At 43.3% G+C, this 24,507-nt stretch overlaps 1 protein-coding gene across 13 annotated transcripts in view; it reads left to right on the forward strand.

Moving 5' to 3' along the window:
• ADAMTSL3 (ADAMTS like 3) overlaps positions 1 to 24,507 on the forward strand; it is a 340,842-nt gene that overhangs the window by 152,341 nt on the left and 163,994 nt on the right. For all 13 annotated transcript variants that reach the window (XR_012647201.1, XM_075007111.1, XM_075007108.1 and 10 more), the window contains exons 4-6: positions 984 to 1,111; positions 7,151 to 7,196; positions 19,239 to 19,475. Coding sequence is in view for 12 of the 13 variants with exons in the window: in XM_075007111.1 (XP_074863212.1) it covers positions 984 to 1,111; positions 7,151 to 7,196; positions 19,239 to 19,475 (411 nt within the window). In the remaining variant the exon portion in view is untranslated. The remainder of the gene's footprint in view (positions 1 to 983; positions 1,112 to 7,150; positions 7,197 to 19,238; positions 19,476 to 24,507) is intronic.

Genomic DNA, 24,507 nt, shown 5'->3' on the forward strand with positions numbered 1-24,507 from the left:
GCTATCTGCATTCTGACTAGCAAGTAGGCAATGGCTAGTTGCCAAAAAGGACAGGACGGGGACAAGTGATTCACTCATGTGACAATTCCCATCCTGGAGTATACTGTTATACAATGGAATTCCTTCCACGGGGGAAACGTATAGGGAGGGCCCTGTGGTTCCTCCGCCTTTGTCTTCAGACAACCTGGGAAATTGCCTGACACACCCTATGGAGAAACAGAAGTGCTATATATTTTACTGGAGACCCTGGTCTGGATAATCTCTTTTCTGACTTGAAGCTTTCACCTTATCTAGAGGCAGCGGTTTAGGATGAGAACTCACAAGTAACTGGATATTTAGAGGACTAGAACTAGCTATGCATTTTCATGTGTTTAATTTGGTAACTCACTTTGATTTGCCTGTTTTCTTATTATCACTTAAATGTTACTGTTTTGCTTCATAAAAACCCTTTCATTAAAAATCAAGCCCAGTGTAAATTGTTCTTACCTGGGGAGGGCTACAAGTATACAAACCTTTTGCACAAAAAGGGCAAATTTATTTGGGGTTTTGATCCCTTCTGGGATTTAATTTCCAAGGTTCTGTGCCCAAGAACTGTACCTTCCCAGAACTGTGCTTAATCAGTGTCTGTATTGCTCTGCAAAGTAGCTGGTAACCTCAACTTTGTGACTTGGCTGGGGGAAACCAGACGATCTAGCTCAGCAGGACAGTGTGGTTGGGAGCCCCAGAGAGCAAGGAGGCATGTGTCAGTGGCCTGATCAGCACACCGGGGAACCCCCAAGGAGTCTTCTGTGACCTCACCCTGTCACAATAACTATCATATCCTTTTCATAAAAATGTTAACTTGAACTTAAACATAAATCTTTGAAAATGGAACTCGTAGCCTTGCAGCAGAGCAGTAAGCTACCAAGGGTAAATAATCAGCAAAAGAATGTTAAATACTCCAAGCAAATTCAGTTACTTTGTTTTATTTTTGTATTTAACAGACCTCCAGACTTGCACATTCTGATGAAGATAAAGAGGAGGCCTGGGATGCCTGGGGAGCATGGAGTGATTGCTCACGGACTTGTGGAGGGGGAGCATCATATTCTCTAAGGAGATGTTTAAATGGCAGGTTAGTCCCATTCCTACAAGCTATGGTTCTATTCCTCATCAGCTATGTCCTGATTCCCTCTGTTTCCATGCTGTGTTGGGAAGTAATGCTGTATTCTCCCTGTGGACAAATGACTGTGTATGTGTATAAAATCCAGCGTGTTTTTATAAATCCTTAGGGGTAGTCAGGTAAATACTTTACGTACCATGATTAACTGCTTTGCTGAACAGGGATGTTGTCCTAGATTGGAGGCTTAAATAGCTGAAATGACTCACTATCAAAAACTCAGAAAACTCCACTCTGGAAGGATAAGGGATATGCAAGCATACCTTTGCCCAGTGTGGAAGGGGAAGATTGCCTGTGACTGCAGTATAATAAAAATAACTCATTCCACATGCACAAGCGGTGTCATGCTGCTTCCATCCTTTGTGGCTCCTGTTCTTTTTGCCCTGCTGGGGCGATGAAGGCTTCCAAAGTCACAGTAGCCCCATAGACAGGGGTAGCTCCCATGAGCTGCTACCTCCTGCTAGGGAGAGCTTTTTGTGCAGTTGGGGGATGTGTGGAGATGAGGCTCTCCCATCCCTAGTTACTGGAGATGAATAATAGTGAGGGCTTTGCTCAATTTAATAGTGGTGGTGGGCTCCAAATTCCCCCCCATCCTCCCATGTGATTGTAGCGGGTGAGGGAGGGCTGGGGAAGGGGTCTCGGTCTATCCACCCCATGCTAACAGCTGTAGTATCTCTTGTCTCTACCCTGTATGACTGAAGAGCAGCTCTTCATCACACTATCTTCAAATCCCTGTCTCTGTCTATACATTGTAAAGAACTATAGTGAACAAAGACTTCAAGTACAATTTTTTTCCGAGCTCAGACTGCTGGAGAACAGCCTGTCCCCAGTAGTTTCTGGATAGCTCCCACCAGAGTTTAACATTGTGCGATCAGACTGCACGGTGAAGGAGATGTCTGTGGAATGCATACTAAGCAGGGTGGATTGGTTTATATCAAAGCATTTTAAATCACTGATTTTAATCATTTAAATCTGAAAGCAGGAAACCTTCACTAAACCTCTCTTTCTATGTTTGTGAGTATATGTACAGTAAACCCCCAAAATACATGGCCTCAAGTTCTGCGTAACTCGCTTTAATGAGAGTTAAGCACAACTTGAAGCTGCTCTGTGGCTGTCAGCCTGCCTAGCTGCCGGCATCTGCAGGCAGCTAGGCAGGCTAAGAGCCTCTTCTCCCTGCCTTCTCCCAGCTGTGCAGTTGGTCAGTTTCCCAGGTCCCGCAAGTGGCAGGGAGTTGGGAACCAAGTGGCAGCCTAGTTCCTGGCTCTCCATCTTGACTTGCGTGAAACTTTGGCATTTCACTGTATATATAAATATATCCCCAATTACGTAATTTATATTTATGCAGATTTTTGAATGGTGAATGATGCGTTTGCTATTTACTAGAGGGATATTAATTTTTTTCTTTGTGATTTGGGTTCTTCTGTGTTTGGATGGGAATTTGAATATAATTATAAAACACCCCCAAAATAGCACTTTAATGGCTACTAGAGAGTTTATTACACTAGAGATTTTTGTCAGTAGAACAGGGGGTTTGTTGACAAAACTCATGGAGTGTTTATATACAAAATGTGTTTTGTTGACTGTGTGTCAATAAAACCCAGCACTTCTGCCAGCAGTGTTCTGTCTCAAAACTTCGAGGCATAAGGCTGCTATCCGCAGATTTCTGTAGACAAAACAGCTGTGAAAATGCCCCAAGGGGGGCCTCTCTCGACAGACAGGCTATCCACAACAATGGCCAGCCCTGTCTGCTGTTGTGCTTCTGGGTGCCTGTTTTGTCGAGAGAGCAGCCAGGCAATCTGGCTGCTCTGTTGACACAGTGGAGCACTCTCCCAGTTTGCTTTCGTGTGTACATACAGTCTGTCAACAGAGATTTTTTCAGGAAGACTCACCCAACAGTGCCTTCTGTCAACAGATAGTTGTAATGTAACCATAGCCTAATGTGTTTTAAGCTATCTTTAAAGTATTGCATATATAAGAAAAATGGTTTTGAAATATTTTAAATTTAAAACAAACTCATATATTGAACAGAGGAACTATCTATATCTCATTCTCTAGTTAATGAGTTGAATTGACTGTTTCTGGTCTCCATGTCCTCCAAGAATCTGAAATCAGTATATCTCTCCTTTTCAGACCTTGCCTTTATTTACAGATTGGAAGAAGAAAACACACTTTCCTACTTTGACAGCTTCCAATTGCTTTTTATATTTTGAATTAGTCAGTCATTGAACTGAACTAGTTGAATTAACTGAAGACAATATTGGCTCTGCACCTTCTGAAGAATCTACTGCTGTCAAAAGTTAGTTTGGTACATGAACAAAGTCTGATTTCTCGTGCTTAGCCAGTTCCACCATTCAGGGATTTGACTTTCTTTAAAACTTGGTAGCAAACATGTACAGGTTCAAACTCTGCAGTCCTGCACTATCTCATCCAGCAACATCAATAATGTGTCATAAGTTTAGTTACATGGATGACCACTTATCAAGGGTGTGCCCAAATTTCCCACGGTACCATAAAGTTTGTTTACAGCTGCCCGTCCTGGCTCTCAGTGTTCTGGGATGCTATTTAGCTTTAATTGACCCCTAAATGTCTTCATAGAGACCAGTGAGCAGTGGAAGTGTTGGTAATGCTGCTACACAATATTGACCTCCCATGGTTGAGCAAAGTCTCTCCTTCAGTATCAGTCAGGTCCCGAGGATACCAGACTAGAGAGGTTGAATCTGTACTGCTTAATAGCATTCTTTTATTTAGTTTAAATGATTTTAATAGATTAGACCTTAACATTGATTTTAATTACTCTAATCTAATTAATCTATTGATTTAAATAGGTGTATTGTTTTAAACAATATATTATTACAATGAATTTTTAAAAAGAAACCAAATTTTTAAATTGATTTTACCCACCCTGCTAATATCACATTCCACAGCTGTGACAGAAGAGCTGCTTACCCCCAGAACTGTCCAGCCCAGGAAGCTCATACAATTCTCAGAGATGAGCCTGGATGGAGGCTGGAAAGAAAACTGCTGTCTATGAAAAGTCTGTTAAACAAAACAATTGAAAAAAATAATCCACAAAATGAGACACAAGTATTTGACTGTTAACTGTTTCAGTTCAATAATCCTAGAAGGGTAAAGATGGATTAGTTATAGATCTTGTCCTTGTGGTCCTTTGTGGGCCTTTTATTATAAGGAAGGATTTCTTGCTGAAGGGTTCCACCATTCAGTCCATAATTGCTTTTTTTAAATTAAACTCCTGCTGATTACATTGTTCAGAATCTTTAGCCATGGTATTTAAGTACCCATTTTGTTATGATTGCACAATATATGCTATAATAGCTAGAAAGTCAATCTCTCTTAATTATAGCTTGTAATGTGATACGCCAGTCAAGTCCCAGCAATACATGGCTAAAGCTGACCATTTTTAAAACACTTCCTGTTTCTCAATGTGTATTTTTGCACAGGGATCTTTAAGTGTACTAATATTTGCAGAAGAGAGCCACAGTACTCTATTACTATGTTAGTAACTGTGGAATGAGTACAATAAATAGTTGCAATATAAATTCCAGGCAGTTTTCATTAATATTTGTAATATATTCCCCTGTGAGGGAAAAAAACACGTTTCCTATACTGTGACAAATTTATAGTGTCCAGTTTTTTTGTGATTTTTTTTTTTAATTATTGTTATGTCCGGGAAACACACACTGGGAAACCATATTTTCACATTTTTGTATGCTGAAAACATAATTAACACACATCATCCCTGCGTAAGCTTGGGAACTGGAGGCAACAAATCATTGCTGTGTTGAGCTGGGGTGTTCCTCTTCAGCACAGCTGGCTTTGCTCTTGCTCCAGCCTCCACTGACTAGTCCTTTTATATTTGCATTTTTGCAGTTCCATATACATTTTATTGGATATTTTTCTAATTAAAAAAAAATTGAAATAATGCAAAGGGAAGTTAATTCAGTACACGATATGCAAATATTTAGGTTCACTCATTTTCTGCACTGAAGGCAATTCTTTATCAGTAATAAAACTATTCTAATTTTTAGAAATAATGTTAATTTTAGCTAACTACCTGTCAAGTCATTTAAAATCTGAATGTGGAGGTATCTATTTAGGGCTAGATTGGGCCACCTGTCCTCGGCCATGTCTACACTAGCCCCAAACTTCGAAATGGCCACGCAAATGGCCATTTCGAAGTTTACTAATTAAGCGCTGAAATGCATATTCAGCACTTCATTAGCATGCAGGCGGCTGCAGCACTTCGAAATTGACGCACCTCGCTGCCACGCGGCTCTTCCCAATGGGGCTCCTTTTCGAAAGGACCCCGCCGACTTCGAAGTAGGCGGGGTCCTTTCAAAAAGGAGCCCCATCGGGATGAGCTGTGCGGTGGCAAGGCACGTCAATTTCGAAGTGCCGTGGCCGCATGCATGCTAATGAAGTGCTGAATATGCATTTCAGAACTTCATTAGTAAACTTCGAAATGGCCATTTGCGTGGCCATTTCGAAGTTTGGGGCTAGTGTAGACGTAGCCCTCATGATAGGTAGTACCTTATTCCATCACAAGTTCTGGCTAGTGGGACTGCTTATGACTGAGTTCTGTCTGTGTATGGATAGTAAACCTAGCCCTTTATCAGTGGTATGTAATCCTCTACTGACACATGTATAAATACAAATAGGTTACAGCAGTGACACTGACAACCACCCCTGGTCCTGGAGCAAAGGGGGTGGGGGGCGTGCTCAGCTCCAGGGCCCAGAACAAAAGAGGAGGGTCAAAGGCAGTCAGCCCTCAGGTCTGCCTGGACTATGGTGCTTATTTCAGTTATTTCGGTAACTTATTTAAACTACAATACAATGGATAGAGAATTTGAATGCAGTGCATTGGAGAAAATCCCCAAATCCCCTTTTTCTAATAGTAATATGGCTAGGTTTGACCTTTAATTTCTAGTTATTAGTCAACAGATATATTCAGTCGTGCTCAGTGTTCATTCATAGGCTGCTGAAGAGCAAGTGAGTGTTGGGGTATCAAACTCACAATTTGTTTCCTGTTGACCATCTCCAGAAAGGTATCAAATAGTTCATGGAACTCATTTTACTAGGGGATTTTTTTTTTGTCAGTCCCAAAATTCAGATCACTTATAATCACAAAAGAACCTTAAGAATTAGTAAGGACATACTGTTCTTCACACCATTTTGGCAATGTAAAGGACTCTTAAAACATTCACACCTGTTTTATACACCTGGCTGAATTCACAAAGACAATGAGAACAATTCACTCAGCAAGCTGGTTGCTACATTTTCCTGTGGGTGAGGGGACAGAGCCTATACTATGCCTACCTCCTCAGAAACATCCCAAAGCTCTGCCCCTGAATGCCGAGCATGCCATAATAGTGGGCAGAAGGGATAGAGTATTTCTCTATCACTCACACACAAGACTGCTCAGTCCCTCTCCCACCCTGAGAGATTTATGTCTCTACTTGCTGCTCCAAGCACCTGAACAGAGCTTTCAGGGAGGAACACATGACTGCTTTCGTGGCATCCCTTTGCTTCACTATAAGGAGTAATTTTTCTGCAGCGCAGCAAAGAAATCTGTGGAGAACATGAATTCTGCGCATGCACAGTGACCCAGAATTCTCCCAGGAATAATCAGAAGAAATTCTATTCAAATCCATTGAGTTTGACTTAGAATGGGGCATAAGGAATAATGTGAAACTTTCTCACAAAGTAAATTTGTTGTTTGTAAATTTTGCAGTAGGTAAGGATCATAATATAAATGATACCTGACAGGAAAAGGTAAGCAATGTATCATAGGGTGGACAGCAATGTGACCTATTCAGTTCTCAAGCCTTATGGTGAGGTTTATGTTTAAACCTCGTATTTTGGGGACAGATTACATAAGAGCTGTAGCAATAAAATGTCAGTTTTCAAGAGAAAAACTAGTTGAAAAACATGCTGCTTTTAACTATTACTTTTAGTCAAAGACCTTGTGTTTTTCAGGAATTGTGAAGGTCGGAATATTCGATACAAATCCTGCAGCAATAACGTGAGTCTGCCCTGTAATTTAGTTTTACTTTTCTTACTTCTTCAAATCAAATAATACATAAAGTTTCATTAACTCTCTAATTCTTGTTTGATAATTATTTTCCCATTCTGTATTATTGCCCAGTAGTAAAGATTTGACTCATTGTCTAACACCATTGGGTTTTGAATTTACATTTCTTGAATGGACATTTTCTTTTGGAATTTTAGTTCCAACTAACAATGAGAATGTTTTATGTGAATTGTTAGGCTAATCTGTTTTCATCCTACATTAGCTAGAGCCTTTCCTGGAGGAGTCATTTTTTGAATGAGACACAGAGCCAAGTTCTAGGCCACTTGTAGTCATGGAAGACCCTGGGGCACTCTTCACAAGAGTAAGGATGCTAATCCCACTTCCCTTTTGAAATTTTAAATTGAGTAATTACTGCCAGTATTTCCTCTGCACTGTCAGGCCCACATTTTCTTATTTATAGTATAAGAATTGCTTGTCTATTTCATGCACAGTTCCCACAGTTGTGTAAGCAGTCTCAGTAAATGAGTATCTGAATAGACATGTGAGTATGCTGTTCTCATAACTGTGATATTTACATGTGGAAAGTTTATGTGTGCTTCTGCACACGTATCTATTAAGATCAATTATCTTGTTGGTTGTGCTGTTAAACAGCTGTCACATTTTTGTTCACAGAAGTTGCTGAATTTCTTTGGTTTGTAGTTAGTGAAGCGCTTTGTGATCCCTCTCAATAAAAGTGTATGGATAAATGTACTGTAAATTGTTATGGGTTGGTTTAATGACAAGCAGCCATCTCGTACCATGATTTACCTCCCAAAGTAAATCCATTCAAGAGAGGAGAGAAGGTGACTAAAAATTAAGACAGAAATGTGTAATTTTATTATTTTAAAAGGTTCCCATTTGTGTTTTATTGTTATGAACTTGATTCAAGACCACTGATTCTGAGGAAGGGACAGCTTTTTTCACACAAGAACTCCTTAACCAGTGAGACTGGCAGTGGTATTTTATCTAGTAAAGAGCAGGTGTTTGCATCTCTGCCAGCCTAAGCAGCCAGCAACAGTAAAGGACAATTATCTGAGGCTTGATATTGACCACTACAGAGGAGATATGTTGAATCCCTCCAGCTCCAGAGAGCTGAATCATTCCAGCCTTGTGTTTGCACCAGAGCAGTCAGTCACCAAGGTGACAGAGTTCGGGGACAGAACAAAGCTGAGAGCTGGAACCAGGATGGGTCAAAGTCAGGAAACAGGATGAAGCAGGAGTCAGGTTGCAGATAGCAGAGTCTGTGTCAGTGGAAGCTGGATTCCGCTTGTTGCACAAGTAACTTCCTACTTCTCTTTCTGTCTTAATGCACCCAGCTCAATCAGGGACTCAAAAGATCTTCCAGTCAAGTTCCTATGGCCGGTATCTTCAGTGGAATGTAAGGGCTCTGGGCTCCCAATTCTCTGGTCACTAGTAGAGCCATGCAAAATGGCGCAGATAGGCACCTTAAATTGTTTTGACACCATGCACCCCATCTTGGGCTTATCTTTTCACCACTGGGGCCAGAAACCCAAGTGTCTGCTGACAGAAGCTACTGGAAACCGTTAAAGTCAAGCCCAGTGAATGCTTTCAAGAGTAAAAGGGTAATATCCGTGCTCCTATACAACGGCCATGACCCAAACACTGAAATGGCATGTACAAATGCAGCTTAAAGGGTCATAAACAAAATGCATCCAGCAAGTACAAGAAGCAGTCATGCTCTACAATAAACAAGCCACTACAGTAGGTCCCTGACTTACGCAGAGGTTGCATACTTAGCAACCCTGTGAAAGTTGAATTTTCAGGTAACTTGGGGAGTTACACTTGGGTTGCAGGGAGCCAGGAACCAGGCAACAGCCTGGCTCCTGGCTCTCTGCCACTCCCGGGGCAGAGAAACCACTCATGTCGGGGCAACAAGGGTCAGTCTGCAGCCTCTGTCAGGAGTGACAGTTGTGTTAACCCAAGACATGCACAACTCATGCATCTGTGTATTTCAGGGGTATTTGGGGGTTTACTGTACATAAATTATACATTTGGTGCATTTCTTATCTGAATAAATCCTGTATAGTTTATGTAGAAATAATGCCTTGGCTCATTTGAGCTGCTGTACAGTAATGCTCCTTACCCACTTATATAAAAATAATTAAACATAAAATCTGTGACTCATCTTACAAAAGTGACAATAGAATAAATACACACATAGCATATAGAAAAAGGGAAGAAACATTTAAGACCCAGTTGTGCTCACCTTTATGAAATAAACAGAGGGCTGCATTATCGAAAGCTTAAGCAATCACAAAGTTTGAGCTCAGTATTTAAAGGAAGATGCTATTAAAAGATTTAGAAAATTAACATCCGTGTTTATAAAGTTGAACTCATTAGAGATTTGGATGAGTTCCTCGTCCAACTGAAATTAATAGTGTTTGTACTTTATATTGTAAAATAACAGTTGGCTCCAAACTGGAACCTTGAACCTGAATCCCTATGGATATTTTGCAAATTCAGGGTCTGATTTTAAAGTCTGATCCTGCCTTTACAGTTCTGGTTCTGAGCCATCCTGTCTGGAAGGTTCCTAGTTTCCAATTTCATTTCAGATGTGACCAGAATCTCTCAAGGGCTGCTGTTCTCCTGAGCTTTCAGCATAAATGGAAAACTTCTGAGAAGAGTTGCTGTTTTGAGATTACCACTCGTTTGTGCTGAAATCTTAAGAAAAGAGCTCGTGGAATTTTGGCCTCACTGAAATCAAACCTCAACTCCAGTCCTTATTTTACCTTTAGTGCAGCCCTCCAGCATACATCTGATCCAGATTGAAGCAATCCATCCTGACTCTGTGTAAAATGAATTGTTATACCAATATCATTATTTTTAAAAGAATACTTCTTATATGAGTAACATATCTGTTTGAAAATTGGGATTTTATACCAGCTTCTTTCTGTATTCGTAGGTGTTATTGTTAACCACATGAGAAATTCAGTTAATATACTGCATAAAACTGATTGTCTGCAAATGTAATTTTGCTACATGATACATTGCACCACTAAAATCTATATTGAGGAGTACAAATGAAGCACAATTTAATATGTATGTGATTTTAATGAAAAGAACAAGAATCATTTTACTGGAAAATTGGTTTCATCTGGATTTCTAATAAAATAGTTGTAAGTTCACAAAACTCAGGCACAATCCGGAGGTCCCAGAATAATGTTAATGATATTTCAATGAGAAAATGAGTTTGAACAAAATAAGTGAATGGATTATTAATCTACATTATATACCTGCTTTCCTTTTTTTAAAATCATAACTCTGATATCAATTATTTGATTCTTTTAAAATGTATGTGTGTGTCAAACTTTTTAATGGATACTTCAGAGAAATAAACTATATAGGCTATTCATTATGTGTTACCCAGTGAGATTTTCAATCTTTCTTAAGCCCAGTTTTTTATTTCCATTTTCATCTGTGCTGTTAAATTCTAATGCTATGATGTGCAGTTTGTAGAACTGTTAAAGACAAGATCTTAGAGTCCTATTCACAGAACAAGTAATCTGGGCCATGTCTGCATAAATTTCTTGATCTTATGTGCCATAACATCACTTTAATTTTCAGTAGTGTCTCTCCATGCATCAGAAATAACATGATATAGTAACAGAAATTTGCCAACACATACTCCAATATGAACTTTCATTATTTATAGATCATTCTTACACCTATTCAGAATATAGTACATTCCAATCATCTCAGCTTTCACATATTAATCACTAATTAGGGCATGTCTACACTACAGAGTTATTGAAGAGTAGCTTATTCCAGAGTTTTTCCAAAATAAACTATTCTGGAATAATGCAGCCAAACTACAGTGAAGCCCTGGAATAAGCAAAACTTATTCTAAAATAGCGCATCCACACACAGTAGAGTCTATTTTGGATTGGAGCCGCCAGAGACACTCCAAGGAGGGCAAGAGGGTGGGTACTTCCCGTGGCTGCTTGACCAGAGACGCTGCTCTGCAGGGCTGTCTCATGAGTCACCTGACCACTGCCTTTCTGCTCTGGGGACATAAAGGGGATGGACTGGGCACATGCAGCCTTGTGCTCTGGCTGATCTTGTGGATGTCACAGAACTTGCAGCATGGAGCTGGAGTGGCTCTAAACCACTGCTAAGCTCATAGTCTTCGAGCCACATCTCATGGCACATTTCCTCCAAGTCACCCACATGTTGCTCCAATGGACTGATGATGAGGGCCAGCTGGAATCCCTCACCCTGGCCCTCATGCTCCTGCTGCCCGACAGTATCCTCAGTCCCCTGCAAACCATGGAGTGCTGCTTCTGGTGGCATGACCATGTTATCCTGCAAGGATGGGATGATCAGCAGTGGCTGCAGAACTTCTGCATGATGAAAGCCACTTTCCAGGAGCTCTGCAAGTGGCTCACCCCTGCCCTCAGGCAACAGGACACCCACATGAGACCCACCATCCCCAGGCAGAAGCACACCATCATAGCCCTCTGGCAGCTTGTCATGCCAGACAGTTACCACTCTGTTGCGAACCAATTTACATGGGGAAATCCACCATCAGGGTTTTGTTCCTGCAGGTTGTCCATATCATCAGCCAGATGCTGCAGCACACAGTTATCACTCTGGGAAATGTGAACACCATCATGGATGGCTTTGCCGCCATGGGCTTCCCCAGCTGCAGAGGTGCCCTGGGTGGCATGCACATCCCAATTCTGGCCCCCACCCACCAGGCCATGGACTATATCAAACACAAGAGCTACTTCTCCATGGTGCTGCAGGCCCTCATGGACCACAGCCTGAACCCCAGCAAGGAGGACTTCAGTGCCAGGCTGAGCATGTGCCACATGGAAGTGGAATGCATGTTCAGCCGTCTGAAGGGGAGGTTCTGGTGTCTCCTCACCCACCTAGAAGTCAGTAAGCATAACATCACCGTTGTGTGCTCCACAGTTTGTGAGAACAAGGGAGACGCTTTCCTGCTAGCATGGAGGGCTAAGGTAGAATACCTGGCCAAGGTCTATGAGCAGTCAGAAACTGGTGCCATGCACAGAGTACATCAAGGGGCTGGGTTCATCAGAAATGCCTTGAAGGACATTTTTCTGCAGGATCACTTCTGAGACTCTCTCCATGCACCTCTCCACAAGGAGCCCCTGCTTTGCTTTGTGTGCTTTTCATCCCCCACCCCACCACCACCCTTCCCCTGCCCTCTCTTCCCACCATCTCCCCCTCCTTTGCAGGACAAACAAAGAATACTTTCTGGAACAAACTGGAGTGTTTTTTGGGGGAGACACAACTGCAGACAGAAGGTGACAGGAATGTAGAATGTGGGAGGGGAACTCAGGGATGGGGCTGCAAGTGCTGCCTGCTTCCAGCTGCCTGGGGAGATCTTGCTGCCCTTTGTTGTGAGGTCACAGTTGCCCCTGTGAACAAGTGGAGGAGAAGACTGGAAGGAAGTGGGGACATGGTCAGTGGCCTGCCCCATACAGGACATCGGGTGCTCCACTGTTGTGGCCATGGTGTCCTGCTGGCACATCAGGTGGTCCCAGAGGGCCTGGTGGTGCTTCCAGTCTGCTCGGCTCTCTGCTTGCTCCTTGTTCAGGCCCTCCATGACAGTCCATGGGCAGGCTGTCTGCTCCCGGAGTAGGTCATCCTGGGAGCGTTTCCCCCTGGGACCCCCAAATGCTGCTTCCTATGGGGGAAGGTCACCAGGTTCTCCTCCTCTGCCTCCCACTCACCACTGGCAAGTTCCCCTGAACAACATCCATTTTGCCTGCAGCACCATGCTATGTTGGGAGTGCTTGCTGCCTGAGTGCAGGCCTGAGCCTGGTCCATGAGCGGCACTGCTGTGTGTGTTGTTGACCCCAGACAACTTAGTGGTGGCTTCTCATGGAAAGGTGCTGTACCGTGGAGATCAGAATACAGCAGGCCTCTGCAGGGTCTCCGTTGGGGGGTATCCTGGAACTGATTGCTCCAGACTGGTGGCCATGTGCAGACAGGTGACCGGGTTGTTCTGTGACCCCCAGGTTGCATGGGCCACAAGGGGTATGTGCCCACTGCCTGATGTCTTCCCCCTAGGCGATATGGAAAGGTTTCTAACTCACCTGAAGGGTTCTTCCTGGGGGACATTCTGGGAGGGGGGGGACTGGCTCCAGGGTTAGCAGGATCTCTTGGCTGTCGGGCACAGTGGTGTTGCTGGCCTCCTCCTACTCCTCTTCCTCTCCATTGCCATCCTCAAGCACCTAAAGGGTGACATCAGGCATGTCCCGGCTGGACTCCATGACTGCAGGGTGGGGGTGAGTGGGAGTGGGTAGTGACATACTCCTCTCTCCCCCATGATAGCATCCAGCTGCTTTGAATAGCAGCACCTGTGGGCGCTGCTCCAGAGCAGCTGAACTCCTGGGCCTTGTGGTAGCCCTAGTGCAAAACCTTGATTTTGAGCTGGTCTTGCTCCAGGTTCCATGTGTGCCCCTTCACCAAGCTGGCAGCAGTCTGGTGCACAGATCCTGGGGCATGCTCTCTTTCCCTCCAGAGCCCTATGAGATCCAGGATCTCTGCGCTGACAGTGCTTGCCTATGTCCTGGGGCAATACACACAATGGGAGCAGCTCCAGCAGTGCTGTCAACCACTGGGGCTCCCTTGAAGCTCTGGCCTGGCTCATGGCTCCTTCTGTCTATCCTGCATTGCAGCTCAGGGCTTCATGTCCAGCCAACCCTTCTGCCTGTGGCTGGCTCCTTTAAGGCTCTGCAAGGGGGTGAGCAGTAGAGTTGGCTGGAGGAGTGCCTAGAGTGGTCAGATCTGCAGCTGTGCCAGATCCCTGGAGGCCAATTACTTTGAAATAACAGCTCCTGCTCATGCACACTAGTGTTCTTTCAAAATAATTATTTCAAAAAAGGTGCTTACCCCTCTCAAAGCCAGGACGACATTATTTCAAAATAATTCCCAGTCATTTCAAAATAATGGGTTGTCTAGTGTGCACAGACAACCCATTTTTTCAAAATAACCCTTGTAGTGTAGAACAGGGGCTAAGTAATGTTAATCTCATTGTACCTCACTATGAGTTTCTTGGTTGACATATTAATAGTTGTAGTGCAATACTAGTTCTATCTGTATATCTCTCACCTGTGCGCCTATATCACTAACCTTTATTTTAGCTGTACTAAACATGTTGCAGATGCACCCATCACAATGAACCTGTGGCGCTCAGGCCGTATGTTGCTTACTACTTGTGTATGTCTGTACGTTTATCTCACTTCAGGCTACCTTTTGCGATGAAGTGGTGTTGGGGGGGGGCGGTCATGGGCACCATGTCAGCAATGGAAGTCCCTGTTCTTTGTAACTTAGGCAACCAGGTGACACCTTTGTTCCCCAGGAAACAAACAAAGTGATTAGGTGGAGCCTGGCTGTTTTGAATGGGAAGCTGAGCAGTTCGAGGTAGTTAGTCTTGAGGCTGGAGAGGAACAAAAGAGGTAAGGTCCTGGTTTTGGGGACCTCCCATCCATGGGACCTCCTCTCTCCAATATATATTGGACTGTTTCTGGCTGCTGTACTGACAAGTTTGTATCATGCTGTGTCCTTGTCAACAGGTAAACCTTCTGTTCTCCCGCCTGAGTGAGAGTCCCTCCTGACTGCAGATGGGGTGCAGGGCCTGGTGACCCCCAAACACCTTTCCTGCCTGCTTTCTGAACCTTTTTCTGTTCACATCACATCACCTTTCTTTTCTGGTTGTCTAACCCCGCTGCCCCTAAAATTGAAACTATTATTTGCAAATCATCATATTTTTCACCAATTATCATATTGTTCACTCAGCTTGCATCCACTTACATCTATTTCTTCCCACCTATTGTCTGTCTTTTTGGTTTAGATTATAAATTCTGTTCCATCCATATGATTTATGCTGTGCATAACACAGCAGGACCCTGATCTTGGTTCGTTTGTAACTGCTGTTGTAATACAAATAGTAAATAATAAAAATGCAGTGCTTTGGGGGTCACTCAGCAGGTGCTTGCTGAGTCCCTGAGTTGGAATAAAGCTGAAATGTGAGGAAGGTGGAGTGAGCAAAGAAACCAGAGCTGCTTAATCCTTTCATGTCCCTCCAAGTAGCCAAGAGAGAATGGAGGCAGGGAGGGGAAATCTTTCTCCCTTCAAGCAACAAGTGGGAGGAAAAAGTAGCTGTTCTGTAGTAATGAGCTGGTAGGAGTTACAGAAAAACCAGTGAATGATGCCTTGTCATTGTGATGTTTATGTCCTGACATTGCATTAGCACCCAGTGATAATGGGTGGTAACACTATCATGTCACAATCCTGTGTAATGATATCACTCCCTAGTTATTTTGTGGATGGCTGTCTGCTTCTGTGTGATGGAAAGGAGATTCTACAGCTGCTTGGGGTTGAGTGTCACTGCTCTGTAGTCTGACAGGTAACTTCTAGCCTTACCCAGAATTAACTTCTAAAAGTTATTCTTATCGTCTGGCTGCAACTCCCTTTATTGTGATGGAAGATAACCATCAAGTGCCCATAAAAAATTGAGATTCTGTTGGTACCGTTCTGCTTTTTATGTTCTCTTCTGTGGAAGGTAAGAGAAAGCCAGATAACCAGATAACTCTGGGTGGTAGGTGATAACCAGTGGTCTGCTGGACCTGTCCTGAATTAGGTGACTTCTGGGTATTTGTCCGGCTCTGTCAATATGTTTTTTCACAACCTCCCAACCTGAAGCAAATATTCACCAGCTGCCACATGCACCCAACTAGCTAAGGAACCTATCCTTGTAGAAAACCCCATTGCCAGCTCTGTCCACATATCTCTACAAGTGACACCTAAACAGGAATTAATCACATAAGCCACACCATCATCCACCAGCACGTATACTAACATGATGTATGCCATCATGTGCCAGCAGTGCCCCTCTGCCACGTATATTGGCTGACACAGGCACTCAGTGTGCCAAAAGATAAATGGACACAAATCAGACATCAGGAACGGAACATTCATAAGCATTTATAAACCAGAATTTAACTTCCCTGGACACTCAGCAGTGGATTAAAGGAGCCATGCTTCTACAAAAAGACTTCAAACTACAGAAAGAAATGGAAAAATTGCGATTCATTTGCAAATTTAATGTGATTTTATTAGGACTAAATAAAGATTCAGAATGGTTATCTCACTACAAAGGCAGTTCCTCCTCTCTGGATATGTAGACTTTCCCGTGGAAGTAACCCACATCCATCCTGGCTGAAGTGACCTATGCTTGATAAGTATCACCCTTCTTTTTTTGTGGGGGGCGGGGTGTAAGGCATCAGATGAAGTGGGTTTTATCCATGACAGCTTATGTTCTAATAAATCTTTAAGGAAAAGTTAAGGAATAGTCTTCAAAATGCCAGAGGACTCCTTGTAGTAATGGTTAAGTAACTTCTCTTTTCCACTCACTGTGTATTTTCTCATAACTGCCCAGTGGATTTTTTTTCTGTGTTAAATACAATAATAATGCAATGTAGTTACCTCATTTTGATTGATTTTCACCATTAGGAATTAACATTGGATGAAGTTTCAAAGAATTGGCTGGGGTTTCATTGCATGGGTCCCATTGATTTACAGAAGGTGTTTGGATAAAACTCTGCACACCTGGCTGAAACAATAATGCTTATTGTTTTAATAATTTTACATGTTGTACAAAAAACTTAGTAACATAATTTGATCATTACTTTGTACCCAAGCCACAATAAACAAGGTAGAGCATTGAAACAGGGTGTAGGCTAATGCAGTGGCTTCTCTGCAGCTTGTCCTGCTCTATGCGTGTGGTGGAGGTGGCGGTGAGAGGATGCCTTTAAAAGTGACCGAGAAGCTGCATGGAACTCTTCCCTGCCTCATCTAAATCTCTCTTCCAGCTACTCCAGTCTGTAGCCAGTGCTGTGAAACGTGGTCATAAATGTGTTAGCATTTTCCAGAGAGGATTTAAATCCATCAGTCTGAATGGCATTGATGCATTGTTCAGGTGCAGCAGTGCTAGCTGACACTTAGTAACAAGTTCCTTGAATTTGGTTTGCATGTCACAGTCTTTCATTTTTATATCCAATGAAAATAAAACTTTGTTGGACTCATTTGCACATATGGTATATAAGTGTGGGTGGAATTCCTGGAAGCATATGTGTTCAGACTAGCATATAGACTTTTTGACATTGAACATAGTTTTAAATTGAGTCTTTAGTGAGAGATTGCTTGACACAGTAATTCTTTTGTCAGATCCTTCCCAAAGTTCTTTTCACATTAATAACCCATTTGCATTCGCTGCCACCACTGTAGTTTGGGTTAAATGCTTACATGTGCTAAACTAAAATTGTTTACTTAAATGTTTGGGGAACAAAGAAATTGAGTTTGCTAAACAAGACTTAAATTACAAAATCAGTAATGACAAACTTGAGGTTTGTTTAATTTTTAAAACTATTTTCTTATGAAAAAGAGCATGTCTTTGTATCAGATTATAGGTCTAGGAGTCAAAAGTTCTGGGCTGTACTCCTGACTGTCACTTGCTACCTGCGTGAAAGAGGGCAAGCAACTCTGCTTCTCTGTATTTCCCTTTCTCTGTTGGTAAATGGAACTAGCATGCCATACCTTATAGGGAATGTATGAAATTTATCAAATTATTGCAAAACACAGATCCTAATATGAAATGAGCTATGGAAGTATAAAGTATTAAATATGTTGTAGGATTTACCTTAGGATTTATCTTATCTTATGTTGTAGGATTTATCTTTTGAAGTTTACTAATGAAGCGCTGAAATACATATTCAGCGCCTCATTAGCATGCGGGCAGCTGCGGCACTTCGAAATTGACGTGGCTCGCCGCCGCGCGGCTCGTTCAGACGGGGCTCCTTTTCGAAAGGCACCTGCCTACTTCGAAGTCCCCTTATTCCTATGAGCAGATAGGAATAAGCGGACTTTGAAGTAGCCAGGGTCCTTTCAAAAAGGAGCTCCGTCTGAACAAGCCGCATCAATTTTGAAGTGCAGCAGCCACCCGCATGCTAATGAGGTGCTGAATATGTATTTCAGCGCTTCATTAGTAACTTCGAAATGGCCATTTGCATGGCCATTTCGAAGTTTGGGGCTAGTGTAGACACGGCCCTAGTGATTCAAATATGGACATACGTTTACAGCAAAATTTTAGTACAGAACCCAATTTTAACACCCCCACCATTTATTTACTGTACAACCAATCGTAAAAAAAAAAAACAAAACAAAACAAAAAAAAAAACCCAGATATGATTGGGGATATGACCTTGTGCCAGTTGTTGGGGGTCACATGCTTTTACAGCAAATAGAAGGTTAAGCAAAATACATGGTTTAATCCTTAAAATAGGACCTATAATATGGGCTGTCTGCAACCTGTGGCTGCAGAGCTGCATGCAGCTCTTTAAGGACTTCTTTGTGGGTCCTGATGCTATAATTGTCAAGTAAAACAAAAACAAACAAAAAGCCCAGCTTCCTGATTATCTTTAATAAATGGTGAAAATCTAAAAGCCCCCTAATGAATAACTCATATCTAAAGAGCCAAAAAGATATATATTCTCAAAATGTTGGATAACTCCTTCTAGCATCTCCCAGAGAGAGTGAGGAGTTTTGGCAGTGAAAGTCAGGAAGACAGTGGTACAAACACACATATAAAGTGTGAGGAAATAGAATACATAAAAAGCTTGTGAATGCCCTGCAGTAAATATGTGCCACATTACAAATCATTGATTGTGTGCTGTTCTTTAAATGGAAGTTACAAAAGATTGTGGTTTGATGTTATTTGTTAAGGACTGTCTCGTATTCACATGCATTGAGGCTCTTGAATTATTGATTTTTTTATTGAATTGGAAAAAATGGCTCTTCTTGCTATTTTGGTTGGTGACCCCTGGGTTAGGCCAATCCTTCTTCAAGCAAATAAGGGTAGTTTCTATATAATTCATCAGATGCTATTGTCACAAGTAAGGCATGATTTATTTTTTAAGATGATTTTCTTTGGTTTGTTTTTAGGATTGCCCTTCTGATGTTGGTGACTTCAGAGCACAACAGTGTTCAGCCTATAATGATGTCAAATACCAAGGACATTTTTATGAGTGGCTTCCTGTGTATAATGATCCCAGTGCACCATGTGCCCTAAAGTGTCAGGCTTTGGGGAAACAACTGGTTGTGGAGCTTGCCCCAAAAGTACTAGATGGTACTCGCTGTAATACTGAATCCTTGGATATGTGTATCAGTGGAATATGTCAGGTATGTTGTTATTGTCTGTCTAAAGTATCCTTTGATGACTTTTTTTTCCTTTTATTATAGCATTTTAGGGCATGATGGAAGGTATATTTGTTTGAGTTTTGTGTATTAAAATAGTTTTGTTCTGTTCTTATCTTTGAGTTTTAGATAGGAATATGGCTTGAATATGGCTACCAGCATTTCTTTAGGCACTAAAAGTTGTTCTTAAACATAGCCCACCGTAGACAGTTTGGTCTTCTACGTTTGTCCTTAAGCACCTAGCTGCCATGCCCATTAATATTCTATAAGTTAATATAACCCCTATTCAGAACTTGATTCTCAGTCATCTAGCCAACTATTATCTGTGTAGTCTAGCAAAACTTGCTATTCTGCTATTCTCTAATGTGACTATCACTGTGATATCTGAAGAGTTTAGATGAAATAATACTTGTTATGAAGGGGTGTCGTCTTCACTTGGTCTTGTATTTCATTAAGGCCTTATGCTTGTCCCCAGTGAAGCAATAACAGGCTTGCTGTTGGCTCCTGTGACTCCAGGATTGGGATCGCATGTGTATTACCCCTGTTATTTATTCCTAGGGAAGCATTCCTAGTCTATGCACCAAGTGTTATTGTGGGAAGGCTTTCACACAGAGATGCTTCCGTATAGTAAGATACAGAGCACTTGCTTATGGACAGAAATGCCATAGTAGGAGACCTGGCACCAAGAGGGCTTTACTCACAGCACCAAAAGCCATGTGCGAGGCTGTCAGAGACCAAGTTCCTGCTTAACACAGCTGCTGTGGTTTGCCTGGAAGAGTATGCCAATGCCTGACTGTCAGGGTCTAGCCCAGTGAGTGTTCCATAGATTAGGAGCAAGAGTAACATTGGAGTGACTGTAGTACTGGGTTGGACTCACTGCATCAGAGTGAAATTTTGGTCTGTATTAGCCAGCAGGTAATCCACTGCTTGTAGAACCAATGAAGCTTTTGTGTGGTCTTCAATTCCACATCCAGGTGAAACATGCTGGTCGTGCTGGAGCCTGAGGGTGATGACGGCATGGATCTCCAGAGCTAGGCCTGGAACAGCAGGCACAGTCTCCTGGTCACCCCTATGTACACAGTCCATCTGGCTACTGTTATGCGCATGTCGTAAAATAGCAAGCCATCCAACAGGGCTATAGCACTTTGTGCTACATCGACAATCTATATGGATATGCACCATCAGGGGAGGGGAGGTCATAACTTACCAAAACTTCCCTCTTTACTGAAACATCTCTTTTATCAGCATTTGTTTTAGCCAGCTCATACGCATCCGGGTGTGTAACCCTCCTACTCCTCCCTTTGCTCCTTCTGGCCTGCTGGAAGGAGAAGAAGGTGGAACAGGAGGATAAGATGATATAATTCCAGTTATTCTCTAGATAATAACTGTAAAAAAAACCCTCATATTTGAGGCTTGTCAGCTTCCAATTGATAAAGGGATATTATGTCCTTCATTTTATGTACAGAAGACATTTTATGTAGCATGAATATGGTATTGCAATTAGACTCGGTTTCTCTGCAAGTGGCTATTGCTCTATTAAATGTGTAAAATATGCGTGACTTATAAATTCATGACATGGCTTAATGAGTGTCATAGTTCTATTAAAAGGGAAACTTTAAGACCATTGGCAAAAGACTACATCAACCCTAATGTGTAATGTGGGCCTTACTGTCGGTTTTCTGTGACTTTTATCTATTTCATACTCCTGGTACCAGTCACACCAACACATAATACATCTGCTGCCTCTGAAATAGAAAAACAACCACAGTGCTCCCACTAAAGAGTCAGCATTTGCCAAAACAACCACACAGTGGTATCTGATACTGCCCCATTTCCCTTTATCTTTAAAATAGGAGATTACTATGGTAACTGCGGTAGCAATTGGCAAATATGGATTTTTTGTAATGGTATCTCTAGCATTTAGAGCAGCTTTCACCTTGGAGTCTGGCATAGTGCTTCACAGAGTATCACATTTAAAGACAGTCATTGCTCTTGGGGTGCAGAGTGACTGGCATATGGGATATAGCACTGCAAGCAGCCCAGCAGTGTGTGTTTCATCAGGATACTGGGATCCTTATGAAGAATACCATAGGATTGCCAGCGTCTACTATAATGTCCTAACCCTTCCAACAAGTATGCTGCCTGGAGGTTGCCTATTTGTAGAGTCCTGCATGGATATAAAAAACAAGGATCTGCATCTGATCCGCATCTGCTAGTGTCACCTGACATCCAACCCGCAGTCTGCTAGCCAGCTTTTGCCTATATCTACATCAACATCCGCACACACAGCAGAAAGCTGTCTTCCAAACGGCAGCAATGGTGGCGGCTGGAAATGAACAAGGGTGGGATCTTGTAAGGAAGAGGCAGCATGAGGATGGGGACTGGGGCTAAGTGGCAGCATGGGGGTACGGACAGAGAGTAAGGGACATTGCCATTCCCAGGGGTTCACAAACCTCCTCTGCTGCTCCCAGGGGGTTGCAAGTGACAGAACATGGCAACAGCAGTGTTTGTTGCATCACAGTGGGGTGGTGGGATGGGACACTGGAACTCCACCTTCTCCAGTCCCTGTGGCCAGAGGTGAGTCCTGCTGCCCAGGAGCCGACAGCTTGGGGCCAGGCCCAGCACTGGGAATATGGCCAGTGCTGCCAGGCCAGGCCATAGTGGGGATGCTGGTGCTGCCCAAGCTGCTGGACAGAAAACAGAGTGGCAAGTGGGCGCTTGACAGCCCTGACTCTGGCTTGGTCTACACTAGGCAGGTAAGTCAATTGCTGATACACAACTCTAACTATGGCAATTGCATAGCTAGAATTGACTTATCGGCAATTGACTTACCTGGCCGTCCTTACTGAGGAGAGTTTCTCCCACTGACCTCCCTTTCACCTTGTGATAGAGAGGAGTACAGGGTCAACAGCCGACCCCCTAATAGGTTGACTTTGCACGTCCCTACCAGACGTGTGAAATTGAAGAATGGAAGATTGAGCCTGAGTGGATTGATCTTCCAGGCAATGTGGATGTGACTTCACTGCCCAGCCACTGGCTGCCAGCCCACAGTTTGCCTGAGCTGGATGACATGGGACTCCAACCACCAGTGACTAGAGCCCTATGTAGTTGTAGCTGCATTCGATCCACTATCTGCAGAAATGGGCCAACGATATCCGCATCCATAGATAGCTGCTGATATGAAGCAGATATGCACAGACGCGCAGGACTCTGTATATCTGAAAAGTTTGAATCCAGTCTGCCAGTATTTGAACTTGTAGAGAATGATTTAAAATGTATATTTAACACAGGTTTCTCCTGAGTATCTCTTTCTAGTACTGAGGTGCTCCTGTGCTCTGCATGGCAGACACACAGTACCGTTAGCTGTGTGTTCACTTATTAGAAACAGCACAAATAGTAATGCTAGCTTAATTCCTGAGACATGCGGGGGAGCCCTTTTACATAGCTAACGATAATGAAAAGACCCAAGAAGTCTTCTTTTTTGGGCCTCCTTTCACTGTTGTTTCTACTCATGTAAGTGTAAAGATTTTTCAGCGTCACACAACATCTGGGCTGTGGCCACACTTGGCCAAAACTTCAAAATGGCCACACTAATGGCCAAATAGAAGAATACTAATGAGGCGCTGAACTGAATATTCACCGCCTCATTAGCATGCTGCCAGGCTCCAAAAGTGCCTCTTTCAAACTTGCAGCTCCATGGGGGTCCTTTTCGAAAGGACATCACACATTTTGAAATCCCCTTATTGCTCTCAGCTTTTTGAAAGAACTGCCCACCTGTACAGCGCCTCATTCGTATTCCTCCATGTGACCATTAGCACGGCCATTTTGAAGTTTTGGCCAAGTGTGGCCACAGCTGTTGGGGAAAAATAAGTAGAGCCCTGCATGGATATAAAATTGGTAAATGCATCCACGTATGTAGTTGCAAAAATGAGCTCTGGATAGCCACAGGTTTGCAAGGCTCTAAAAAATAGGTGCTTAGAACATTACAGGTTGAACCTATCTAATCCAGCACCCTCAGGACCTGACCGGTGCCGAACAAGAGAATTTGTTGGACATCGGGAGGTCAGTATTGTCTAGCAGTGCTACCATCACTTTTGCTGCTGACTGGGCTCTTAGAAGAGTAAATTACAGCTAAATAACACCACAGAACACTGAGAGCCAGGGCTGGTGGCTGTAAACAAATTTTATGAGACTGTGGGAAATTTAGCCACACCCATGGTAAGTGGTCACCTAGCTAATTAAAATTGTGCCAGACTATTGATATTGCTGTAGTAGAGAGTTCCAGATTGGAGAAGTTCAACCGGTACAGTAAACTCTCGAAATGCGCAGTTTCGAGTTGTGCTTAACTTGCATTAACGCGAGTTAAATGCAACTCCGAATCCTGCTCCCCCTGGCCCTGGTTCAAACCCCCCACCTTCCACATGGCCCTGGCTCAACCCCTCCCCCAGCTGGTTCAACCCCCCACCAGGCCCAGTTTACCCCCACCCTGCGTCTGGCTCCAGCTCACCCCCCACCCTGCGTCTGGCTCTAGCTCACCCCCTCGGCATGGCCTTGGCTCATGCCCCACCCCTCACATGGTGCTGGCTCAACACCGCCCCCCAGCTCTGACTCAACTCCACCCCCTGCACGTGGCCCCAGCTCAACACGCACCCCCCACCCCCCCCGCATGTGGACCCGCTTCATCCCCAGCATGGCCCTGGCTCAACTCCACCCCTGCCCCCCCTGCAGCCCTAACTCACCGCAGGCTTAAGCACCCCCACCTCCCTCCCACAGCCCCAACCCACTGCCAGGCTTAACCCTCCCCAACCACCCCCAGCCCCAGGACTTACCTTTCAAAAGGAGCTCCAGGTGCTCCTGCTCCTTCCCCAGCTGCAGAACATGTGTTACACCAGGAATAAAAACTGCCTAGCCGACTTATGCGAAATTCAAGTTATGCAAGGGTGCATGGGAACCCAACCCTCGCATAACTTGAGGGACTGCTGTAGTGTGTTCTGTGCCATGGCTTATGGGTTTGGGT

This window comes from Carettochelys insculpta, chromosome 12 (assembly GCF_033958435.1).
Source record: "Carettochelys insculpta isolate YL-2023 chromosome 12, ASM3395843v1, whole genome shotgun sequence".
Classification (NCBI taxonomy): Eukaryota; Metazoa; Chordata; order Testudines; family Carettochelyidae; genus Carettochelys; species Carettochelys insculpta.